Source organism: Sturnus vulgaris, chromosome 15 (assembly GCF_052056855.1).
Source record: "Sturnus vulgaris isolate bStuVul1 chromosome 15, bStuVul1.hap1, whole genome shotgun sequence".
Taxonomy (NCBI): Eukaryota; Metazoa; Chordata; class Aves; order Passeriformes; family Sturnidae; genus Sturnus; species Sturnus vulgaris.
The window spans coordinates 9,150,362-9,175,625 of NC_142257.1; the positions used below are offsets into that span (position 1 = coordinate 9,150,362).

The 25,264-nt window shown below is 45.1% G+C and overlaps 1 protein-coding gene and 1 long non-coding RNA gene across 2 annotated transcripts in view; one reads left to right on the forward strand and one right to left on the reverse strand.

Moving 5' to 3' along the window:
* Positions 1 to 14,307, reverse strand: part of LOC148221976 (uncharacterized) — a 33,343-nt gene extending 19,036 nt beyond the window's left edge. The window contains exon 1 of the long non-coding RNA XR_015806983.1: positions 13,687 to 14,307. This is a non-coding gene — a long non-coding RNA (uncharacterized LOC148221976). The remainder of the gene's footprint in view (positions 1 to 13,686) is intronic.
* An 813-nt stretch (positions 14,308 to 15,120) lies between these two features.
* On the forward strand, positions 15,121 to 23,647 carry CXCL14 (C-X-C motif chemokine ligand 14). Its single transcript, XM_014883375.2, has 4 exons — positions 15,121 to 15,578; positions 16,432 to 16,537; positions 20,887 to 20,997; positions 22,489 to 23,647. Exons 1-4 carry the CDS (start codon positions 15,515 to 15,517, stop codon positions 22,502 to 22,504), a joined length of 297 nt encoding a protein of 98 aa, XP_014738861.1. The 5' UTR covers positions 15,121 to 15,514; the 3' UTR covers positions 22,505 to 23,647.
* The last annotated feature ends 1,617 nt before the right edge of the window (positions 23,648 to 25,264 follow it).

Sequence of the window (25,264 nt, forward strand, 5' to 3'; positions counted from 1 at the left end):
GTTCAGAAATGCAGATCTGGAATTCAGGTTGTTCTGACTGCTCTGGCCATGCCCAGGCTCAGGGAGAGGGCAGAGTGGTTTGCTACCCATGGGACAACGAGTGAATGAGGGTGGGTGCACAGGAAACATCTCAAGGTGAGAACAGCAAGCCATGCTGGCTGGAGAATAAACCTTACCCAGGTTCATGGCAGGAAGAACTGGGGCAAGGTGTTTGTTTTAAGCACCAGTGCAAAAACAGATTGTTTAGAAACTGCCTGAGTGCCACAGCCCAAGCCCAGGAAATCAATACCAGGAACCAGTGAATCCACCGTTATCCACTCTTTGGCCTTGCTCAGATTTATTGACTCATAAGTGGATCATGCAAGCAGGTACAAAGCTGTAACAAGATTATATGTGAATGATAGGGGGGGTTTAGTCTCTAAGGAAGCACAGGGCAGCCCAGGGAAAGGCTTTGGTGATTAATGGCAGGGAGGCACGGCAGGGGCTCGCACAGCACTTGGCAGTGGGACAAAATGCAAAAGTTGGATGAGGTTGTGTTAGAGGCATGAAAACAGAGGTGTGGGGCCAGTTTCACTTGCCCTACAATAGAGTGAGATAAATCATGGCTGTCAGCAACCACTGAGCCCTGGGGCTATCATCTCTCTGCTGACCCTCAGTAGGTTTTTCCTTGGCTAGTGCCTCCTGCACAGAGGAGCTGCTGCTCCTGCATTTCATGGGGACAAACCCACAGCAAGTGTAACTGCTGCATGGCATGCCCAAGGGTCGAAAGGTTTATTGAGGCTATTATATTGATTATGCACATTTCACCCTGTTTCAACAATTTCAAAACCTTAGAAATCCATAATGAGATTTTTTTTTTTAAGGAATCAAACGGTGTGATTTTTTGTCCCCACAAACTCATAGTACAGGATTGAGGAGCACTTCCCAGCCCTGATACAAACATTTCACCTTTGCTGCTTCCTTGTCCCCATATACCTTGTTTTTCACTGTGAAAGAAACCCAGACGTGTGCTTTGGAACAGAACTGCAATACCTGCGTATATATATATATGTTTAATCATATATTATAGAATCATTTAGGTTAGAAAAGCTCTCTAAGACCATTGAGTCCAACACCTAACCCAGCACTGCCAATTCTCCACCAGACCATGTCCACAAGGGCCATATATGTGTGTGTTTTAAATCCCTCAGGGGATGGTGACTCCACTGCTGCCCTGGGCATCCCATTCTAGTCCTTTAGGCGAAGAAATTTTTCCTAATAGTCAACCTAAATATTATTAATATAATCCAAATAATCTAATGTATTATTATTAGAATATTGTAAGCCTATGTCTTGGAAAACAAATGCTTACTCATACAAGGACGGTTCATGTTAATTCTGATTCTGATAATCTATTTATATATATAATAGTTTACAACCTTTGAAGGACCTTAACACTCCACCTATTTTTGGACACTAATTGGCACTGCTAATTTACAGTCAGAGAGAGCAAGACAAGTGAGCAGCACACATTTTCCACATTGAGCCACAACCTGGGAATGGAGAGCTGCAGCCCCAGGCTGTGCTCCAGGCTGAGTTTTTCCCCAGGTTCTGTGCTGCCAGCCCAGCATTGTGTGGGCTGGAAACAGCCCCAGGAGCTTCAACAACCTGGCAGTGACATGGTGGAGACAGGCAAAGAGAGATACAGTGGACATCACCCTAAGATTAGAAGAAGAAAATTTTTCTGTAGGGGCAGGAAAGCACAAATACATGCAGAAAAAACCCTTAGGGCTCTTTTTAGTGCCTGCATCCACCATCTCGCTAAAGGAAAGCTTCAGGCAGGGCCACAGGCTCTACTTCAAACTCTTGTGGAGGTGAGTAGCCATGTGCACAGCACAGCCAATATCAGACCTTCACATCTCCAACACAACACATAAAAAATCAGACAGATACAGGTGCCCAGAACTGTCACCTGCAACTCATCAGGTATAAGCCCTCTGTTAAGTTAATCTGAAAGTATCTATAAAGTTGAAATATTTACTGGGGGAGAAGAGAGTGACAGTGCAATCCTACAACCTCATTTCTGTAAGCACATGGCAAGAGTTGCTCATATTATCAGGTTACTAAAATGTTGCCTCAGTACAGGATACCTTCACCATGCCTCAAATAATTGCACACTTAATCTGCTCTAGAGCAAGAAGATTTATGGAGGTATTTAACATTGCTGACATCTGTCTTACTATATTATATGGTGTTTTCTAGTAAATCAGGTTCCTCACTCTAAGACACAAGTCTTAACATGAGACACAAAGAGCTGAGGAAAGACATCCACATGGACTCCAGCTGAGCACTTATCAAACCCACAGAGTCCTGGGCAACAATAGCCAGAGCTATCAGCAACCTACCCATTGTCATAAACAATGTTTTGACAAAAATTGATACAGAAAGGGATTTGTCAAGTTAGTTTCCTTCATGGGTCAGAATCAAGGGTGATTTATAGTGTGCGTCTTGAATGAATTAGGGAAAGACACACGATTTGGCTGGTGAGTTTGTTAAAAGTATGCACTGAAAAGAACCAGAATATTCTATACAGAGTTTCAGCTCATGGAGTTATGCTGGCTTATATGTCCTGGAGACCTCATACATGGTTTATGCTGTTCAAGACATTCTCCAAACAATGAGCAATACCCTGTCAATCCCATCAACTTTGTGTCCGCCATGAAAATTAGAGAAGGGAAATTGCTACGTCTACTTCTCCTTTTTTTTTGCTTGGTGGGCTTCTGTCAGCTTCCAAGCAAGCTGGATGAATCATGGTGAGATCAGAGAGGTGAATATTAATATCTAAACAAGAAATTGGTTCTACTGCATCTTTTTTTAGTCCTGGTAAGGAACGGTACCAAGTGATCTTGGCATGTCCAGAGAAGGGCAACAGAGCTGAGACAGGGTCTGGAGCACAAGTCTGGAGAGGAACAGTTGAGGGAGCTAAGGGGCTCAGCCTGGAGAAGAAGATGACTCAGGAAGGACCTTCTTGCTCGCTACAACTCCCTGACAGGAGGTTGTAGCCAGCAGAGGATCAGCCCCTTCTCTCAGGTAACAGCAGAACAAGAACAAACAGCCACAAGTTGCACCAGGGGAGGTTTAGGTTAGATACAAGGAAAAGTTTCTCCATCAAAATCGTTATCAAGCCCTGGCACAGGATGCCCAGGGAAATGGTGGAGTCACCATCCCTGAAGGGATTTAAAAGCTGTGTAGATGCATCACGTGGGGACATCACTTGGGTTTAGTGGTGGGTTTGGCAGCTCTGGGGAAATGGTTGGACTTGATTATCTTAGAGGGCTTTTCCAACCTATGAAATGATTTTATGGTTCCATGATTCTAACAATTCAAAGCAAGAGCTGGGCCTGTCAGGAGGCCAGGAGGGCACCTGAGGATCTTTTTGAAGCACAAGCACACTAAAACACGTGCCTGCCCTGTCCTGACCTGCGTGCACTTGAGGGGCTGGGCTCCCTGGGTTGGTGCAGGGGTAGGATCACCCCACCATGGTCTGGGCATGCAGGAGCAGACCCAACTTCTGTCTCAGTCATTGGGATTATTGTAATTTGCACCACAACTGTCATATTGCTTCTTTCCACTCCATCTTTTCTCCATAAATGTAAATCCAGCTGCATCGCCCTGAAGGTTGTCTCCTAGCAGCAAAGAACAAAAGCTAAAGAATGCTAAAGGGCAACTTGTTTTATCATGCTTTAGCTCTAGATGGATTTGTATAGACAGAAGCACAAATTACAGCTTAAAACAGTGGGGATTGGCATCAAGAAATAAACTACTTCACTTTTTTGCAATCTATTCTCATCAGCCACATTCTCTGCAACTTCAAGTGTTCCATCCAACCAAATTGCACATGAGGCCAGGGATGAAGTACAGGGCTGTAATGGAAATCCCTGGTGTATGTTATACTTAGTGGACAGAGATCAGCCCAGAGGGGATGAAAGTTGATATAACAGGCTTTAAAAGTGACATAGGTGTGCTACACCTGTGAATGGCTGCTGCTTCTGCATCCATAGTTCAAAAGAGAAAATTCTGAGAAACACTCTGAAACACCCTTGGACCTAACCACGGGGTTGAATGGAAAGGTAAAGAGATGGGCTTTTAGCTTGAGCTGGACCATTTTAAGAGCTTTTTTTAAGAAAAACAAGCCCACCCTGTCCTACACATACAAGTCAAATTAATACTAACATTCCTATCTAATATAACCCTCCTGACCAACTAGCTCAATCATGGATACAAGATCAGACTAATGTTGTGGGAAAGGCAAACCTGTCCTGGATTTTTCCTTCCTGCATCCAGCCTTACCCAATACCTACTTTGGAGCAATTTACATGCTAAAGAAATTAATACATTGGGTACAACATGGGTTTGTTTGGGTACAAACAGGTCTAAAGGCTGCGTGGGCTGCTTCTCATACTTAGAAACTTTATTTACTCTTCAAGAGCATTAAAGAATTCAATTTTCACTTCCAGACAGCATTTCCCAGGCGACTTTCTTCCGCTGCCCTGCTCCGGTGAGGAACATCAAGAACCACTGCAGACCTTTGAAGAACCAGCCAATAATTTCAACATCTCCTTGGCAAAAACAGACCCCACCTGACAGCTCTGGAGCAGAGGGGTGGGCTGTGCAGGGAGCAGGGGCACAGCTGCATTAGCAGCAGAACAGCCTTTCCCAAGCCAGGCACTAAATGCAATTAGAACAGAAAATCTCAAGCACAAGATATCAAAACAAAACACATTCAACGTCTGGAAGCTGAGTGTGGGGCAAGGCTGGGATTGTTTGGAGCTGGCCTCCTTTCTGTTGGCACCCACTGCTTGCAGACACAGAGAGCAGTGCAGTTTAAAAGCTTTTTTTGTTGTTCTTCTCTGTATCCGTGGGGAGTTTCGGTTTTGGAGTTTAACTGCCTGTTGTTAAAGCCAAGGTATTCTTACTGCTAAAATGTGGCTTCTTTGTCATCAAAGTGCCATATCTATGGGATGTGTACCGTGTCAAGGGGAAGAGACACTGCCTTGCATAGCCGAAGTCTCTGCTGAGGAAAGAAAAACCCATTCAGACACCTGGAAGGGAAACATGCCTAATCTATCGGATATCACCAGCAAACACATGCAAAGTACCCGAGATACAAATGCTAATGAAGAATTTATGAAAGTAAAGATGCTCATTAGAGAGACATCAGTCTCAAGAAACTCTGACAGTAGCACAAGGACAAATAATTCATCTTAGCCTCTGGCAGCAGTTGCCTGCTACCAGCCAGCTGGTCGGGGCATGAGGCCAAAGGCTTGTACATCAGGGAAGGAGGAAAACCGGAGTGTTTGTGAGCTCCCGAAGAGGAGGTGATTTGACAGCAGTGTGTGGCTGCAAAAACCTTGAATCTTTGCTCATCAAAGGCCAGTGCTGGCTGGAGTTGATCACCAACAGTTGACTGCTGGTGCCCCGAGGACCCGTTTACCCAAGAACACGGAAAGTTCCTTTTCAGCCTCCAGTGTAAGAATTTTCCCATTGACTTCCACCTGGCAGAAGCATAGTGGTTGCAGAAGAAGACAGGGAGTGTATGATCCATACAAAGCTCAGCAATTACCTGGAGCTACGGAATGGGCACAGCAAAATGCTTTAAAAGAAACAAAATCACAGCCCTAGGGAAATACGGGAACCAGAGCTACTGCTGGAATGACAACTCCTAGAAAGTATTTCTTTCTGTGAGGGCAAGTCCCTTGGGACACAAGTGCCAAAGTTCACACCTAACCTGAAGTCCCAGAAAGGATCTGCTGGATCTGCTTTAAGACATGAGGACTGTGACTGCTGAAGCACCACTGAAATGCTGGAAGGGAATGTCAGGAAAATTAATCCACAAACACCAGAGGTTTATGTCCAAAAAGGAGACAGAGGAGTCCTTTTTGCTTTATTCGAATAAAGGGAGAGGCCATGGGACATTCCCCTGGGATCTCTCAAATTTTCGGAGGACGCAGCCTCCTTTTTATCCTATTTTCCCGGCCGCATTTCTCTCTCTCTTTCCCCATTGGCTTAGGTACTTGAGAGGCACAGACTTCCCGGAACGCCTGATACCTGAAATTCCCCTCTAATGTATAACCCTCCCTTTTAATTTTTAATTCTTATAGAATTCATAGTTTTCCCCCCGTTGCTTCTTTCATCTTTCGATATCCAATTTCATTTATCAGCAGCCCTACAGTTTGTTTGTAAAGGCAAATATCTCTTTCCATTCATCAATCAGTGGAATCCATCCCATTGTTTCTTTTATCTCTCAGTGCTAACCTTATCTACAGGCTGATCCACAACTCATTTGTAAAGACAAATTCAACATTCCTCTCAGGAAGGACAGAGATCCTTGTCTCTGTCTTGGTTCTGAGCATCTGCACACTGCTCCATGAACAGCCTGGAGAGGGGAGGTGTGTCTCAGCCTCCCTGAGATGCTGGGAGCAATCCCCTGGTGTAGCTGTTCTGATGGCCCTGGACTTACAGCTCCAATAACTCAGCCCTCCAGGGGGAAGCCACGCTCTGGCAGATGCCACAGCTCTGTGTGGTTTCTGAGAGCACCAGGGGAGGAGACGTCCAGCAGTGTCCCACCACTTGTACCTGAAATGGATTGTTTCCTTCTGAATCTCTGCAGGGAACCAGTCTCCATCACGGGTTTCATCTTCACAGTCATGAGTTATCCAAATATGTTAAAAAAATAAGAGAATATTTGATCCCCTGAAGGGCAAATTTCCCAATTCACCATATGAAATAAGCTGTAAAGCAGCAATTCCTTTGATTTCTCATTTCCTTTTATTTTTTCCATTGATCTCATCACATTCTCTCATTGTCTCATCTTATAGAGCAAGGCAAGAGGACAGTTAATCTGTTTTCCCTCTGCTCTTCTTAATGGCTTCTTAATTGAAATTCATGTTAACTCTTAGGCACCCTGATCTCTGAGAGTATCCATAAAGCCACATCCACGTCTAGAAAATTCTGCTGCTCTGAGACTTCTCTTCCAAGCTACTGAGCTCTGGGAGCTCTCAGGAATGGGACAGATACTTGCATAATCCTGAGCAGGCATCAAAACAAATGCCGGCTGCTGAGCTTCTCCAAAATTTTCCTTGGGACAGAGCATTGGTCTGACACAGGAGATGAAGAAGGACAGAGGGGGACTTCACACCCATCTTCTTGCAAAGATGAACTGCTAGCACAAAGCCAGCCTCATCCACAATGGGAACAACCTTGGGTGCTGACCCTCTCCTGCAGCACTAGGGCTCCAGAGCTCCACTTCTGCCTCCAAATCACTTTAGCAACAGCTGCCTGCCTTTTCAGAAACAGCCAACTGCCAGGAGAGGCTGCCAAAGGCCTTTGGAAGGAATCACAAGCCGGACATATTTTTGTCCTCAAGAGTGAAAGCAGCAAAGCCCTGTATTTGGGGAAGACACCTAAGGCAGCCTACAAAAGCAGGGGCTGCACCACCAGTTTACCTGTCCCCAATCCCAGTCCCATGCCATCATTGTCCTTGGCATTTAAAGACTTTATCAGCCCTCTCTTGCTATCTAGGTGATTTCTCCTTTAATTTCTACAACAAAAAAACACTCTTGTTTCACCACATCAGTTCTGCACTGTGACATCTTTGTGTGATTCTTTTTGGGTTGTTAATAAAAAACCCCAAAAGTTCACTTCTATCTACTCAGGGGTATGACAGTACAGCAAAGCACAGCATGAATTTTCTGTGCTTTAGCTATTCTTGATGCAGGCACAGTCAGCATGGCCAAGCAGAGTGTAAAGAGGAGGGGGATGCTGCACAGTGGTCCCTGCTGTTCCCTTGCTGGTCTCTCTCTTTGATGATCTGCAAGCCTGGCCAAACCACCCTGTTCCTTGGGAGTGATAAACTCCAGAATATTTGCTGGCAAAGTGGGCTTGTGAAGTGCTTGGCCCAGCTCTTTTGCAGCCCACCCAGACCACACATGAAGAAGAGATGGGTGGCAAGGCATGTTCACACTTGACTAGGTAACCAGGTGGAAAACTTGAGAAAAGTGGGCAAATCCAGCCTGAGATTCAGAGCAATGAGGCTCCCCACCAAGTCCCTACTGGCTAAACCACTGCCAGAAGTGCACAGCTTGGCTGTAGCAGTAGGATGTCTCTTGGTTTGCTTGCAGAAATGCTGGTTTATTTGCAGAATGAACTGATTTTCTTAGGAACACTATGCATAACTACCTCCCTCTTCCCACTTCCCAAGTGGTATGGTAATTAAGCTTTTATCTGAGTAGTTAAAATAATTAACATATTTATTACTCAGAAGAAAAATATCTTTTTTTGATTGATTGCAGCCTACTAATGTTCCATCAAATATTCAAAGTCTGTATTGTTAAGCCATTAATTTTATTTATTTTTAAAGACACTACATATGTTTTCTATCCCAAGGGAAGGAAAAAAATCAGCATATGAAAAATTCCCATCATTACTAACACACAGCTCAGCAGAAAATGAACAGAGATAGGGAGCACCCTTCCTGTCTGCAGGAGAGTGGGCTTCATTAAGCTTGCAAGGGATTTTTGCACATTACAGAAAGCACTGAGGGGGTGGGAGAAGCCCTGCAGAGCCTTGTGGGCACCTACAGATGTTGTGGCTTTGTGCCCAAGCCAGTCTCAGTGTGTTGCAGGGCTTGGTCCTGGCACTCCCATCCTTGCATATACCCCTCTCCAATGGCACCCCAGGCACTCCTGCACATCACAGGAGATGCTGTGAGACAATTTCCCTCTATACCTAATCACTGTATTATGATAATTTTTATCTAATGGCTTTAATTCTTGGTGCTGGGTAGTTTTGTTGCTGTGCTTACTCTGTGGGCAAATGTAAACAGCTCCCAGTCAGCAGGAACAAGCACAAAAATAAACCTCTCAAAGGCTGCTGAGAAGATCTTCGGTCGAGTGCTGTATCCACACACGTTTTCTTTGGAAAGATAAAGCCACAAGTCCAAAAAAAGATGCTAGAAGCCACCAGAGAGAATAACTATAGAATACATCCAGGTAATCATCATATCCTCCTGGAGAGGCAGTCACCCCTTCCCAATCATTTCCTTGTGTGTGGGATCCCCAGGGCAGCTCCATGCCTGGATGCCACCCCCTGGGTTATGAAAGCAAGACTTGAGGTGCAGCAGAAAGGTGGATCTGACACCCTGCATGGCTCTGCCTCTGCAATTTCGTATGTATCAATCATTTTAAATCTTCATCTTTTTGCTTCAAAAGTCCTCCTAAAAGACATCAGAAAAGACTCTCACTGCAGGGCTCTGCAAAAGGCCTTGAAGATCTGCAAATATGTCCCTGCCACCAGATCTGCTGTCACTACTGCAGTGGCCATCACCCTCCAGGCACTACAGCTCCCACCCAGAGTGCCAGCAGGGCACTCTGCTGGCTCTGCTCCTGCCACTGTAGCTCATGGTAAATGGCCCCATACACACCAAGCATTGCTCCCCTCTCACCCACAGTCTCAGTTTCCTTACATTAAGGCCCATTAAACCATTGCAACGTGGACACTTCAGCAGGGTCCTGCTCGCCAGCTCTCCAAAGGGATTCTCATCCCATGGAGCCAGTGCTGGAAACGGATGTGCTGAAGCACGTTCCTGCCATTCCTGGAAATGTTTAAAATTATACCCAGCTCTATCAAGCTGCAGAAAGGAGAAGGGTCAGTAATGGGTTTTCTCATGCCTGAACATTTGTGGATATTGCTGTCACAGCTCCCCACCTGAGCAAACACTCACCTGTAATGGATTAGAAACTTTTCAGGTGCTGATCTCATTTGGTCCTATTGTCTTGCAAAAATAAAACACCTTGTGGTTCAGTTTTCCCCATTCCCTGTGCTTTTGAATATGGATGGTTTGGCAGCAGAGCCATTCCTTTTGAGAGATGTGGCATTAATAGCACAGAGACAGGCTGACTGTACTTCATTACATACAGTGACACCCTATTCTACTCTTAAAGCCTTTCATTGGAAAAGCTGGCACCCACAAATGACCCAAAACTACCTCCACACAAACGGAGATGTAATTAGCAAATCAGGATGGCACAAGGTGTTTTCAATCCTGGGGCAAAATGAAGGGTTTTCCATCCAATTGCTGATGTTTTATCTAGTGCTGTGATGTTCTAACTGCACACCTGGGCACTAACACCATGTCCTCACCTCAGTTCTCTCAGTCTGACTCAGGAATTAAAAAATAATTGGGAAAGGGAGAATACACAAACAAGGACAGGGCTTATGGCATCCCCATCCTTGTCCCAACTGTCTCTCATCCCATACAACTCTATGGAGACTTCTCAAGACTTTGGCCAGCACTATCAGGAATGTGAGTCAGTCAGATCAAACATATTGCCTTTCTTACCTTCACATTATTCCCTCTACACTACAGCAAGCATCGGGGTAGATGGTAAAGAAAGCCACCCAACTTGTTGTGTGATTAGGCACAAAATAAATACCTACATTCACAGTTGAAATGCCTATTAACAAAACTGTGTAAAGTGTAAGCTGTGCTTGCACATAAAAACTAATGGTAAGTTGTAACATGCAAGGAAATGAGTCAGTAGGAAATTAAACACAACTTATTATTCTCTCAATGTAAAAAGTCACAGTTGGGATTAATCCTTTTGTGCATATCTAGAAGTGACTCTCAAATCACCTACACAAAGAGCCAGTTCTCCCTTTTGCCATTTTATTGCAGCCCTTTTTAATGATTCATGACAAAGAGCTTCAAAGAGCTCCAAGCCATGACAACAGTCCCAGATCTGACCTCCTTGTTCTCATCTCAGCAAAAAATACTCATCGGTGAATAATTTAGGTTTAGGAAGAGAGCTGCCTTAAAGCTATTCCCAAGGGAAGAAGTAGTGTCTAGAATTTAATCTCATTATGGAAATAAAAATAAAAAGCAAGTATCAAAAGAACACAGCAACTGCAACAATACAAGCCTTATTTTGCAGAATTCATCCATTGTGAAACTCCACAGAAGGGAACACAGCTGTTTTCCTGAAATATGTTTCCTATTTCCAAAGACCAAAGATGAAATACAAAGCTTTGCCTTGCAACTTACGATGGACACATACATGCAAGGATGACACAACTACTGTTCAGGGCTATTGAGGAAAGAAAAAGGTCATTTAGAGCTAGAGGTGAAAACATGGGCTTGACCACAGGCTGCAACACATCCCCCAGTAAGTTCAGCACCGCAGGAGCAGGCTTGCAACAGCCTCCCAAAATCTGAGGCAATTCACCCCTGCCTTCAAACTTGGAACCAAGTTTTATATTTCCTCTGTTGCAAAGGCTAAGAGCCCATACAGAATGGTTACAACACCAAAAAGGCATAAAAAAAATGAAGTTCAGGACCCAGGGAAAAAAAAAGCATACAGCATGCATCACATCTGCACACTTCCACCTTAATGCTGAAATTTCTAGTGAGCATTTAAGTCTAATTCCTCCTCCAGATTCCTGACATGATATGCAGGGATTTTGTCACGTCACTACTAATGTTTAATCTTCTCCTTGATGAGCTGATAGGGATATTCTTAGACATTAAACTCAGATGAGCCATTCACAGTTTGCCTCAACAGCAATAAGTAGCTTCGGTTTCATGGCCATTTTGCAAAAATTTCTCATCATGATGAGCACCTTCATCTTCCCTCTACGAAACACTATGATATTTGGAAGGACAGTTAATCCAAATCATAGATTGCCCTGTGCTTGAAATAACCAGCATTTCCAAATCCAGCTGAATACTGAAACATTTCTAATAATGGGGAGGACTGAAATACTGTGTATCCTGGTCCTTGGGATGCAGATGAACACCTAAAGGACACTGTGTGATGGCTTAGGAAGTTGTGTACGTTCACAGCAGGAGGAAAAGCCTCACCTGAAATCAAATCAGGGTGTGGATCCCAGCCAATCTTGTTTTGAGCACAAAGACACAAATGTCCTTGCCCTGGCAGATTTAACAGTTCTTTTGGAGCCCTCCCATTTTGCCACCACAACTATTTATTTTGGAAGAGAACTGCCCCATTCCAGTAGCTCCCCCTTCAAAGGGCAACGTGCATTCGGGGGTTGTCTCCCTGTCTACAAGCACAAATATTTTGCTCCAGCTCAGGTACACATTGCATTCAACAATGTATGATTTCAGTTTCCAAGTGGACAAAAATTGTGAGGATTTTGCTTCAAATGGTAGTCCCTTGCTAAAACTCTTCTTTCTTATTTAGGAAGAGACAATCGCTCATCCATGCCCTCCATGTCACAAATCGCCCTCCCAGCATGGCAAATCACCTCTGGTCCCTCTGGGTCTCACCCTCAGAGGCAAAGCCAGGCTTCAGCCTTGGTTTTCTAGAGAGCCTTATGCTGGGGCAGAGACCTGAAAAGATCAGAGGATGAGATGAAATGAGAGTCCTTTCAGCAGCAACAATGACCCTCTAATTAGCCAGGCAGAGCAGGTGACATGCTCTGTGCACAGGTAGAGTGATGCTCCCCTGGGGACGCATGACTCTCTGAGCATGTCCCATCTGCAGAGCCGAGGACAAAAGCAGAACCCTGGTGACTGTGGCTGCTCTGAAACACTTCTTTTGTGTCGGGTGAAACCCAAGCCCTGATCAATTACCCTGCAACGGGGTGGCTTTGTGAGGTCTGAAAGGGATGCTTCAGTTGCTTGCCCTGTGCTCACCTGGCCAGCCCTGCACAGCCTGTGGAGCACTGGCTGCTCGTCAAAACACATTTGTGGGGCTTAGCAAATCTGCTGGAGATACCCCAGGTGCACCAGTGTATGCTGAGCAATTCAGCATATGATTGCACTAAGAAAATGTATCTGAATTATAGGAGATTCTTTTGGGCCAGGACTGTAGTGAATTCCATATATGTTTCTTTTTCCTCAAATAATTTGCTAAAACTTCTTCCGTGATTGTCATTTTAAGACAGAGCAGGTGTCAGAGACAGCTGTACATGGCCACCAAAATCTGTCACACTAGGCAAGAGGCACCTTTGAGCTCTCAGAAATAATTACTGTCAAAAACAGTGCCTGGCATAAAGACACTGAACTGCTTGGGCACACAGTGAAAGTCACCCTATGTGTACATACACCTCAAATACATTCATTTCTACATGAACTTTGCAATCAAAGCAGAAGTTTGCTTACTCCATACTTAATAAGCTTGGCTTATTCAGCATGAGAAGAGTCATACAAGAAGATAGGATTCACTTTTTGAAAGCACGAGAATTTCCTTTAATTTTTTTCCAGCCTATACATGAGTTCTCTGGTTTGGGGAAAGTTCAAATTGCCCTCAGCTAAAGCTGCACCCAAATTCTTATTAGCAGAGGGGGAGGGGAAAAGATTTTTCCTTGCCACAATTCTCCCTGAAGTTGTTCCTGCACACAGTGGAGAGAAAGGTGCAATGAGAGGATTGCCCTAAGATGCAGCAGGGAAGGATTACAGCTCTGGATGTGGATGCTTTTCAGCCAATTCTCCCCTCCTCACACCAACCCCCCCCCCCCCCCCCCCCCGCTCCCTCCCCCCCCCACCCGTGCCCAATGAACATCTTCACCACCAGCTGATAGTAATTCTTAAAAAAGCCTTTTGTACTCTCCTTGGGGTTTTGGGATGGTTTTTTTTGTGAAAGGAAATTGGGAATTTATTTGAAAGATTTGAACTGAGACCTTTCATACCTCATGTGCCCGTTTTCATCCCAGGCTCTTGAACAAATCTCTCTCTTGAGTCCTGTTGGCATTTAATAACACAGCCCACAAACCATCCCTAGCAGGGTGCAATGATAGCTGCTAGAGCTGGTTTAGAGCTGTGCAGCAGAAATACCGAAAGCACAACACAAACTGTACCATACCTTCCACCTCTGCCCCATTGCACCAGCAGCAGCCTCACAATCCCGAAACAGGCCTTTCATCCCAAAAGCTTCATGCCATGTCAGCCAGTGCCCCAGCCTTGTCCCCAGTGTGCAGCCCCTGGTGTTCCCCCATGGCAGGCAGACAGAGGAAGGATTGTGCAGGCAGGGCAGTGCAGGAAGGGCAGGGAAGTGCAGGCAGGACAGTGCAGGCAGGGCTGTGCAGGCAGGGCAGAGTGGGCAGGAAGGGCAGTGCAGGCAGGGCAGTGCAGGCAGGGCTGTGCAGGCAGGGCAGTGCAGGCAGGGCAGTGCAGGCAGGGCAGTGCAGGCAGGGCTGTGCAGGCAGGGAAGAGCGGGCAGGCTGTTCCCGGCGTGTCAGCACGTCTCGCATGGGAGCCAGGGCCAGGAGCACGGCAGCTGCCTGTGCGCAACGTGCAGCCTGTGTGTGGTAGGGCTGTACTCGCAGCCTGCCAACACCCGGGCCGGGAACGCAGCGGGATGGCCGCTGCCAATGGGAGCCGGCAGGAACGAAGCCATGTGGGAAACTTAAAATGCAAGTAGAGCTGGGAGTGCGTGGCAAGTTCTCCCCAAGCGCTGCCTGGGCTGGCAGGGTGGCTGGTTTCGGTCGGTTCTAATAACGGGAATGGCTGTGAGTGGGGAGCGCGGGGCTGGGAGCGGGGCTGGGATGAACCGCGGACCCGCACGGGCGTTTGGCTGCGGCGTGTTTGGAATACACTGCTGTGAAGGCGATTCGACCCCACTCTGATCTCCACCCGTTTCATATAGTCAAAAATTTGGAATCTGGATTCAAAGATGTTCTTTTAGCTGTTTCTGAAATCAGAAACAGACTCCGCAAGGGAGGAGGAACATGCATTTACATCCATGAAGTTCCTGAAGTTGATACCCTGTTCTTCATGGAGCAGAATATCGTTCGAGTGTTCATTAAAGCAACGATAAACCGAGCTTATTTCCTAAAGCATTCCACATGCTAAACCCACATAACAACGCTTTTAGGAATTTTCCCATTTGATTCACTAAACTTTGCTTTAGATTTAAAAGCCTGCTAAAGCTAGAAAAATTAATATTTAAGTCAATCTGTGACAAAAAGTGACACCCCTTCCCAGGTAAGACTGTCCAAATCTTATTTCCAAGGTACATGGGAATTTCCGCGGAGCGCGGCATCCCCGGAGCGCTCACAAGCGGATGGTTTTCCAGATAACAGCCCTATTCATACAAATGCACACACCACCCTCCCCAGCAGCCCTCCTCTGATGGGGAAGGTCCCAGCTGGGCAGGGGCAGAAGCAGCAGCCCCATCGCCTGCGCTCCCTCCGGGGCGTTCGGGGCGGGGATGGGGGATGTGTCCCCCCCGGGGTGCCGGTCTCCCCCTCCCCGCCGGGGGTGAGGAAGCGGAGGGAGCCGTGGAGTTGCTCTGCATATTAATGAGCCGGGAGCGAGGGCAGCGGGAACCGCTTTAAAGGAGGAGAAGGGAAGGCGGCGGCAGAGCGCAGGCAGCGCCGGGCAGCCGCTCCGCCGGGAGCCGCTCCGCCGTCCCCTGCCTGGTGATCCAGCCCCGGGACAGCGGGACTGGGGGGACGAGCCCCAGGAGAACAAACACATCAACCCCCAAGCGTCTCCTTGGGTACCTGCTGTCTCACAATGAAGCTCCTGACAGCAGCCCTGCTCCTGCTCTTCATCGCGATGTGCTTAGCCAGCGCGGAAGGTAAAGTGGTTTAATCTGCTTATTCCCATGTAAATCTCTTTTCCAGTAATTTGTTTTTGTGTCTTGATAGCCCTGGCTTGGGTTCAGCTATCCCCTGCACGGTGGAAAGGTGCGATGTATGGAATCTGGGAGTAAGGGAGTTGCAAGTTATTTTAAGGTGAAGTCGAGGTAAAACACAAGGGAAAAAGTTGTGTCTCCATTGTGTCTTCACTGCAAGGCAAAGAGCTCGCAGTGAATCAAGTCATGCCACGTTCTTCATTATTCAGGAATAGAGCTCAAGCATCTCCTTTGAAACTGAGGGTGGCTCTCAGGGCAAATAGAGCAGAGCTGGATGTGAGGTGGTAGCAGTCTGCGTTTTCTGCTGTGCACAAAAATGAGGATTAAAAAATGCTCAGCTTTTGTCCTACGACTGCACCACAGCATCTATGCAAAGGAGAAATTACTCAAAGTCCTACGAAGTCCAAGTGAGAGACAAGTCAATGAGAAGGTAGCCCAGACATGCACTTGCTTGCTCAGTTTAAAGCTAGTTCTGATTCTTTAATTTCCTTTTGTTAAATACAATTGTATTTAATCACAGCAGGTGCACTTTAAAAAATCTGCTATTTACAAAGTCCTAGAACATATGTAGTGCTCTAAAACATATTTCCCAGAGAGTCACTACCTTTTTCTGGGATATACCAAAGGGAAAAAAAAATCTCTTTTTAAGCTCAACAGCATTTAAAAAATTCATCTTTTCCCACCAAGGCTAGAAAAGCAAACTGAAGTTTTCCTGGATGCACATAGGCGGGAGGAGAAGGGACGCTTGGTATGCAGGAGGCTTTGCACGCAAATGAGAAAATGCTTTCTCTTGTAGGCGTGAAGTGCAAATGTTCAAGAAAAGGTCCTAAAATAAGATTCTCTAATGTACGGAAGCTGGAAATAAAACCGAGATACCCATTTTGCGTGGAAGAGATGATTATGTAAGTTTTCCTTCATTTACTGCTTTATGTTTCCCTGTCAGCTGAACTGCTTCACCTTATCTGCAAATTCCTTCTTTGTTCTTTGTTTTCCTCATGCCCTGGCATGCAAATTCCTGGGAATAGTAATTTGCTGCATCAGATGGAAAAAAGAAAAGGTGCAATTCCGACCAAAACCCCAGGTATCATTTTTTGACACAATATTTTTTAAATCAAATAAATATTTCCAGAATGGGGAGCAGAAAAAAGATTAGCATTAGTTCAAGTGAAAATAGGGACAAATTCTACTCCAAGCTGCCGGATACAAAACTCAGAACTTTTCACTCAAGTTATTCTAAGCATGCAGAATAAATATGAGCAGAGTTTGGTCCGTGGTGGCTTCTGCAAGGAAGAGTTACCCCAGCCTGCATTGTACTAGAGGAATCCCCTTCACCTGGCAAGTTACTCAGCATGTAATAAAATGTTTTCCTCCCAGTGTCCTTGCAATTCAGGACCAATGCTCCTGTGAAATCTCAAACTGATGTAGTGGGTAACTAAGCTGAGGCAGGTACAGCAATTTTCTACGTAACTGGCTAAAAAAGGAAGGAGTTTTTAGATTTTTTTATATGGGTCGGTTTGTCTTTTTTCCTGTCCTGTTTGATATCTTAAGATTCCCCCAACAAAGCACCATCAAACCAGCACATGATGCAGCTGGATAAGAACCAGAAGGGCAGATAGTCCAAAAAGACTGCACTGAGTCCCCCTGCCACCTAAGACGGGGGAAAGGGTCCCGGGGTCAGCCACAGCCCAGGACACCAAGGAGTGCTTTGATCTAGCTCCCCCATGGAACAGTTACTTAACAGCGGGATCTGTGCAGGCTGCACACCACCTCCAGCACCTTGCCGTGCCCATGGGCTGAATCTGCCCATCCACCTGGCACAAATGCAGGAGGTAACACAGACTTCCCACATGGAACTGTCTCGCCAGGCTCAGCAGAGGGCTTGTGGAGAAGGAATGGAGATTCAAGCTTCCTTACACTTCCTCCAGAGGCAGAGCAGCATCACTGGGAGCAATGCTGAGCTCAGGGAATGTCAGACCCACATCTTTGAAGCCCAAGCCAGCTGACGGTGACCTGAATGGAAAAATTCTTGCAGAGCAACTCTGCCTGAATCAGCTCCTCACAGCTTTACTCTCTTTGCTTTGGCCCTTCAACAGTAAAATGATGTCATAGAGGGACACTAACTCTTGGCATCCCACTCCAGTTATTTGCCCAAAAGCAGATGGTGACCAGGGGGTATGAAATAAATCTCATTAATGCAACATTTTACTTCCAATCAGAAATCAGGGAAAGCCAGAATGCCGTGTAGGAACAGTTGCTTTTCCAGCCTGACAGGGCAGATGTTGAGCAATACCATTCAAGGCTGAAGGTTGTCCAGGGTTTGCAGCAGCTGCTGGGATAGAACTGTTCCATTGCTGTCTCATCACTGGGGGTATCTGTGGGGCAGGCAGGGCAAACCCACTGCCATCACTGCCTTTCCAGCTACCCTGTTGCAGCCTGAACTCAGCACTGAAAGCACTGAAATTAATATTCTGGGAACCAATTTATCCAGGAGTCTCTGGACACGGCACAGAGGAGCTAAATTCCTGCAACCGAGTTTTTGTTGCTGCAGAGATCATCTAAAACGAGCTGTCGAAGCTGCGTCCCCTTCTGCCCTCCTTAAAAGCTCCCGTATAGCAGAAACATGATACACAAATTAGGTTGAATAGAGAAACTTTGGGTATGGGGAGTGCAGTTAGGGAGGTTGCAGCCATAACCCCCCCAGCAGAGCTGTGCCACAGGGTAAGAGACAGTTAAACCGAGTCCTCAGTCTAGTCAAAACCTATCAAGATTCACGGTATATCTAGCAGTAATTGTGAGTGTATCTGTCTCCTGGCATAAGGGGAAGCAACAGAAAATAGGAGGGAAGTTTAATTCTTTCTACCTGAAATGTTCTGAAACACCCCCACCCACGTTTGCCCCATCCCAGAGTGTGAAGATAGATCAGGCTGAGAAGAACTGATGGGAAATAGGTTCACAGTAGTGCATTTCTCCAGAGGCACTAAAGGCAGATGGCAGTTCTCACACCAGCCTGGGATGAAAGGACCAGAGCCAGGATCCCTGAGGTCATGTTGTAGGCAGAGGTGCAGCCTCTCTGTCCCTGCAGATGAGATGTGTGGGGGCACAGGGTGCTGGGGTAGCAGATTGACTTGGGGTGTTTCTCACAGCCCTGGAGGCATGGAAATACTGGGGAGAATTTTGGCACAGAAACACTCAGACACCAGGGTGAAGGCTCCAGCCACCAAGCCCTGGGCAGCAAGGGACAAATCCCATTGGAAGAACCTTACTGGAGGCGTTCTGGTGTTTTATTTCTTCATCTCTCTCAGCCTCTTCTTGCAGCCCATCCAGGTAACTCCTCACTCAGGTAGAAGCTTCCACAGCATGTCTTAGGCACATTCCCTTACCTTTGTCAGACCAGCATCCTCTAAAGCAGGTCCAGGTCATCTCAGGGTGCCCAAACACATTGCCAACCCAACCCTGCATCCATCAGGGACTTTCTGAGAATGGCAGAGGACCATGGAGCTGCCTTGGGAACATTTCTGCTGTAGATCCTCCAGAACCAAAGCAGAAAAGTTTCGTGTGATATCAAAACAATGCATCTCAGCCTGAGGAAAGAGACAGTTCACCTGAGAGGCAAACCATGGATCTTTTCCTGCTCAGACTGCAGACTGGTAAATCCAGAGTGTTCTTCACTGCTTCTGGTGCAAATGTAGGGCTTGCAGCTTTTCAGAGGTGGTCCTCTCCTCCTGCAATTCAGCTTGTCGATCACTTTCTGGAAATATCCTCTATGGTCTGTCAGAAGAGAAACCCACACCAAGGTCTGGATCAGCCAGTGCAGATGGCACAGCTGAGGAGGTGGCTGGTGCATGGAGAAACCTTGCTCTGCCCTCAAACCCCTTAAAACTCTCATCATTCAAAGCTCCAGGAAAACTCTCCTTCTGAAGCACACACTGCTCTCAGAGGAATAGGCTGAGAACACCCTTAGAACAGAGTTAGTCCATAGTTATTAGCTCTGACCCTTCCCTTTCTGATGCCCACAGCCATTAAAGGCTCTTCCACTGCTTTCCCATGCAGTGGGAAAAGTCCACATACTCCCAGAAGATAACCTGGAAATTACACCTTAACATTTTGTGACCTTAGCTGGAGATAGAACAGAAAAGGGGAGCAAGGAGGAAGGTTAATTGAATAGAAAGTCCTACTTGAACACCTTATGAAACCTTGAAATTGAAATCATGGTGAGACCCTCAGTTCAGTTCAGTTCACTCAGGCAAGGCCTTCTGTCTTCCTTTCTGAACCAAACCATTAAAGAAGCCCTTCGGTATATGCAGGTATTTCTGGGTTTCTGCTATCATTACACTCATGTCTCTAGCAGCATTTCATTAATTCCACTGTAGGGTTTTAGTTAAACCAATGACTGGTTTTCCCTGTTATGGATGGTTTTTCCAGAAAATTATTAGTTCCAATAAAAATTGTCATTGTGGGTTAGTTTTTGGATGTTGTTTTGGGGTTTTTTAATAACAAAATTAATAAGAATACCAGAAAAGTGCTCAATTTTGAGCCCCAAAAGTGGGGTGGTGTTGATGTTTCTGGAAAGCTATCCTGTTGGGACCAGTTCCAGATTCCTCATGTCACCTCAGCTGTGGCAGCCTCATTGAGCCCTCCAGGAGGGAACCTCAAATGATGAAAAGACTTTTGCCATGTTTTGTCTCCCAGCATGCTTGGTTCTGACAATAAAGGGACACCAAGCCGGCAAGGAGAGCAGGATCAGAGGAGGCTGAAACCCCCAGGGCTGATGCTGAGACTCAGAGCTTGCCTGTTGGGCACACAAGCACTCTGCCACATGCAAGTTTTTAAAATACTACAGAATTAAGGGGGAAAAATTAAAAATAATCAATGAAGCAGTTATGATAATTTCTCTTGGATGAAGTATTGTTGAGTGTACTGGAACCGTCTCTTCATGCATGTTCCTCAAGCATGAGGTTGCTTGAATGAGCTCTAATTAAATTAATTAGGCTCAAAAGGTGATATCTAACACTTAGGCAGAGCAAACCCACTGATTAAGACCAGTGGGTATGTCTTCATCTGGTACAGCCTCAGTGCCCTGCACTGAGTTCTGACCTTATCCCAGTAAAATATCTGCATCCATAATGCATAAAGCTGGAAAACCCCTATCCTGCCCCACTGGGTGAGAGTCCCCTGGCCCATGCTGGCACGGAGTGGAGTGGGAGCAGGGGAGATTTTCTCATATTCTGTGACCTGTCCCCTTGCCTTGCAGTGTGACACTGTGGACACGGGTGAGGGGAGAGCAGCAGCACTGCCTCAACCCCAAGCGCCAGAACACCGTGAGGCTGCTCAAATGGTACCGGGTATGGAAGGAGAAAGGCAGGTAAGTCCCAGTTTGCTGAATGGGTGACGATCTTGGAGGCAAGTCAGGCAATCAGCAGCGTTCAGAAGTGGAAAAAACAGGAAAATGCACATGCTGGCAAATGCTCCATCCAGCACAGAGGATGCATTTCATTACTAAAATTACAATTTTAAATGGGTGTTCTTGATATTAATTCTTTCCTGCTACATGCAATTCTCACTTCTATTTTGGCATTAGGCTGTTCTGACTATAAATAGTAATTATTTTTGGTTAAAATATTCATCAGCTGACGTTCTCAGTTATTTACATACACTCGCCTCCCTTCTACGGGTAAAAATCCAAGATGAAAAGCTAAACTTCTTTCACACAGTCATGAGAAAAGCAGTCAGGAGAGATGGAAAGAGGGAGCCCTGTCCCACACTTCAGTCACACCACCTCAACGTCATCAATACTTGATGATGCACGTATATGCCAATTTTATTAGTGTGTCATTCCCAGAAATATAATAATTTTATGATAAAAATCTCTGACAGCTTCTCCCTTGTAAAGAGGGTTGAGGTTTTTTCTAAGTCATAGGCAGAAGACAGAGAGCAAGATACAAATCCCTGGTGATGTCCTCATAGGTAAATAATGGGAGCAGCCCAACTCCTGCCATGTCTCCAGCCATGGCCAAGAAAGAGCCTCCACAGGTCCATCAAAGCCTCATCTTTCTCATCTGGTAGGGCATTTTCTCCCCAAAGTGAGCTCAAGTAAGGCCAGGGATCACAGGCTCCTGTCCCTGCAGGCCCAAGGGTGCCAGTGATCCCCAGCACGGCCCCGGCGGTGCCTCAGGCGATGCCAGGGCACAGCAAGCCCCTGGCCATCTCCCCGAATTCCTGCCAGCTCCCTGCATCTGCTTCACAAACAGAGCACGTGGAGAAGCCTTGGCTATTGCATAACCACATATTGACACTCTTCCCCTGTTTGTTTTTTTTTTTATTTTTACATAAAGCAGTCATTAAGATGACGAAGGATGCTTAGCCCCAGCCTTGTGCCCGCAGACAGACAAACCCAACACGTTGTGCTGTCAGGAGATAATCTAGAAAAATTAAATAGAGTAATATTATTGCAAACAACAGCTATTGTGAATGTATTGTAAAATATATACAGCTCATGATAAGCTTCAACATTCGTATACAAGATAGGGATTTTCCAGCATTTAAAGTGAATTAGTAGATGTGGATTTCTTCATGTTATTTACCTAGATAATTATGGTAAAGTGTGTCACTCCCCACATGCCTCTAAGATGTGACAGTGTCGAAGTTCAACACTCCTCCCGGATGCTTTTTGGATATAGGTAGCAATCTGGTGACTGATGAAGTCAGTAACTTACTTTCCAAATTACTCAGGAACAGGCTAAAAATCAGGTTTTTTGGTTTTACTATTTTTATTTATTATTTTTTTATAATTCTTATTTGAAATGGAATTTTTACATTGCTGGTTTAAATACCCAGGTCTTCTTCTTTTGTTTAGGGTTTATGAAGAGTAAGAGAAAGTGGTACAAGGAATGGAGTGGACTCCCTTGGCTGGCATAGGACTGGGCTCTACAGAAGATCATTTCTCTCTCGCAGGCATAAGACACAAATTCTATATTATTATAAAGCACTTTTTACCAAGGGTCAGTTTTTACATTTTATAGCCGTATGCAAAAGGCTTCTAGATTTCACAAGCATCGGTTGCATTTTTGATTTCATACCCGTCTGCTCTGTACTTAAATTAGGAAAACACATGTTTTTCGTTTTAAATAATTTCTTTTGGGAGTTTTTTGTTTTTAATTATTATTCATTCATATTTCACTATGATTGCAATTGAGCTTTATAAGCTCATTAGGCAAACAGAACTGTTTGTGACAGTGTTGTACAGCCATGGCCCTCACCCCCTGGCAGTGGGAAAACTTCAGGCTGGGGTTGTTGCTCGTGTTTGCAGCCTCCACCTCAGTCAGGTAGAGCAGGGACCAAAGATGAGTTTGCTGGGGAAGATGCCACTAAAATGCTGTGGCTGTACCTGCAGAAGTGAGGTCCCTCAGCACCTTGTCAAATGAGCGTGAGCATCACTTGTGTACCTCTTCTTTAATGGACTTGAGGTCTCGCTGCAAGGCGAAGCGTCCTGTATCTCCCATTTAACCTCTCATGCATTAGAAAGCATTTCTAGGTCACTTTTATTACTAAGAAAATGTTTAATTTTTTTTCACCTGAAGCACTTACAGAAAGTTTGTGGCTTCAGTACTGAGACATCTTAAGCTTCAAGACTATTGTGTATGTTTTCCTAGATTTGTAGCAACAACAAAAAAAAGCCTTTAAAAGGTACCTTTTTATGAAAAATATGATAGGGCAAACATATAAATACCTATGTATGTTTTAGTCACAATACCACATATTAATTATTTTGAATGTAATACTTTCAATGGTAAGCAGTGCATTCCTCTTTTTAATATAACAAAACTACCTTTTCATTTGTAAATATACCATAGGAAGTCTCCCTATATTATCTCGCTGTATAATGTACTGTACTGCTAAATTATCATATGCTATTTAAATGTTTGAAATATTTAGAAAGTTGCATGCAGATTTCATATTTCTTTCTAAGACAAATGAAAAAAAAAGTAATAAAAAAAGTATTTAAAAAAATTTTACAATTGCTTGTAAATTTCCTTAAGCCATCAGAGAACTCCTGCCACTTTCAATCACTTGGTAGCTGAATTGGTTTTGGGGGATGGGGGGAAAGAGAAGATCAGAGAAGCTGATTAGAGATAAGATATCTTGATGACACTGGAATTAGAAAACATTATTCCAGTACAATTTACTTGCCTTTCTCATTTTAGGATTTGGACTTTAGCCAAACACTGAGGAATGCTGAGACATAAAGAAGGGTGATGCCATTTGCCTATAACCATTGGTCTAGTGTTGTATTAGGTAAACATAAATCAACAACTTCAGTTCATAGAAAACCATGTAAAAAGTGATTTGGACAAGAGCTGGGTTAGATTAGGGATGGTCATACAACAAAAGTCAGGCAACCAAAACCTGTGAGGCACCATCTCCTCTTCCTGCCCCGTTCTGCCTTCAGCCACAGGGAGGGACTTTGTACCCAACAAGGCTCCTACATCACTCCCCAAATGAAATGAAAGTAACAGCTTAGGATGGTAAATCCAGCAAGAGTTTAAACACATTAAAAGCTCCTGGTGCTCCCTGAACAGCACCACGGGCCTTCCTGCCTTCTCCCAGCTGTGCAAGGACAGCTGCACACAGGACTGCTCCTGGGATTGGCACGAACTCGGTGACAGCAGCCTTGTCCTGCAAAACCAGGACAATGCCTGGCCGCAGCTCAAGGGTTCCTTTAGTTCAGACACCTGGCAGAGAAAGAGGATTTCAAAGTAGTTTCCTATTCTGCAGAAGGATGAAGATCAAGCTTCAGATACCTATGAGTAAAAATCTTGAGAAATATCCCAGGGTATTTAAGAAATTTAATCTCTGGGGATATCAACCACAGGGGGCTATTTCTGGCTGATGATCTGAACCCAATCTCTGGGAAAACCCAAACCTGTGATTGAGCCAAGCTGCCCCTCTCCTTTCTTGAGTCACATTTTAGGAAAACCAGTAGCTTTTCCTTGAGAAGATTTGATTTCAACATGCTGGCAGACTTCAAAAAAATTTCATTTTATTTAGTGACTACTGGGCAATATATTTCCTGGGAAAATATTGATATGGTTGCATAAGAGGTAGTTAAACTACACAGGGAATGATGTGCCCAGTTCTGATTGCCCAAGCACAGGACTCACTGACTCATACCTCACAGGGCAGAGCATATACAAATGACTTAGCTCCAGGTTCATCTGCCAGACCAAAACAACCAGTGCCAACAAAAACTAAGCACGGAGGAAATCAATTGCAATTATTTTCCACTTGACAGATTGGGAGACAAAAAAAAAACCAAAACAAACAACCTCAAAACAACCAAAACAAAAAAAAAATTACAACAGACAAATTAAAAACAAACAAAATTGCTTGTTTCAATATTTTTGTTTCCTTTAACTGAAAATCCCTTGAATAAAACAACTCTCAGAAACAAGAATTAAAAACCTAAAGAGAAAAACCTGACTCTGAGCTGGTTTTCCCAAGCCTGCATCTCCAGGCAGGGTTGTTAATTTACTGGGAACAAGAGGAGAATCCCTTGCTGTCCCTGATATGCAGTTGTAAAGGGAAATACTGAATCAGAAAGTAACAGCCACACACAAAGCATCAGCCACTTT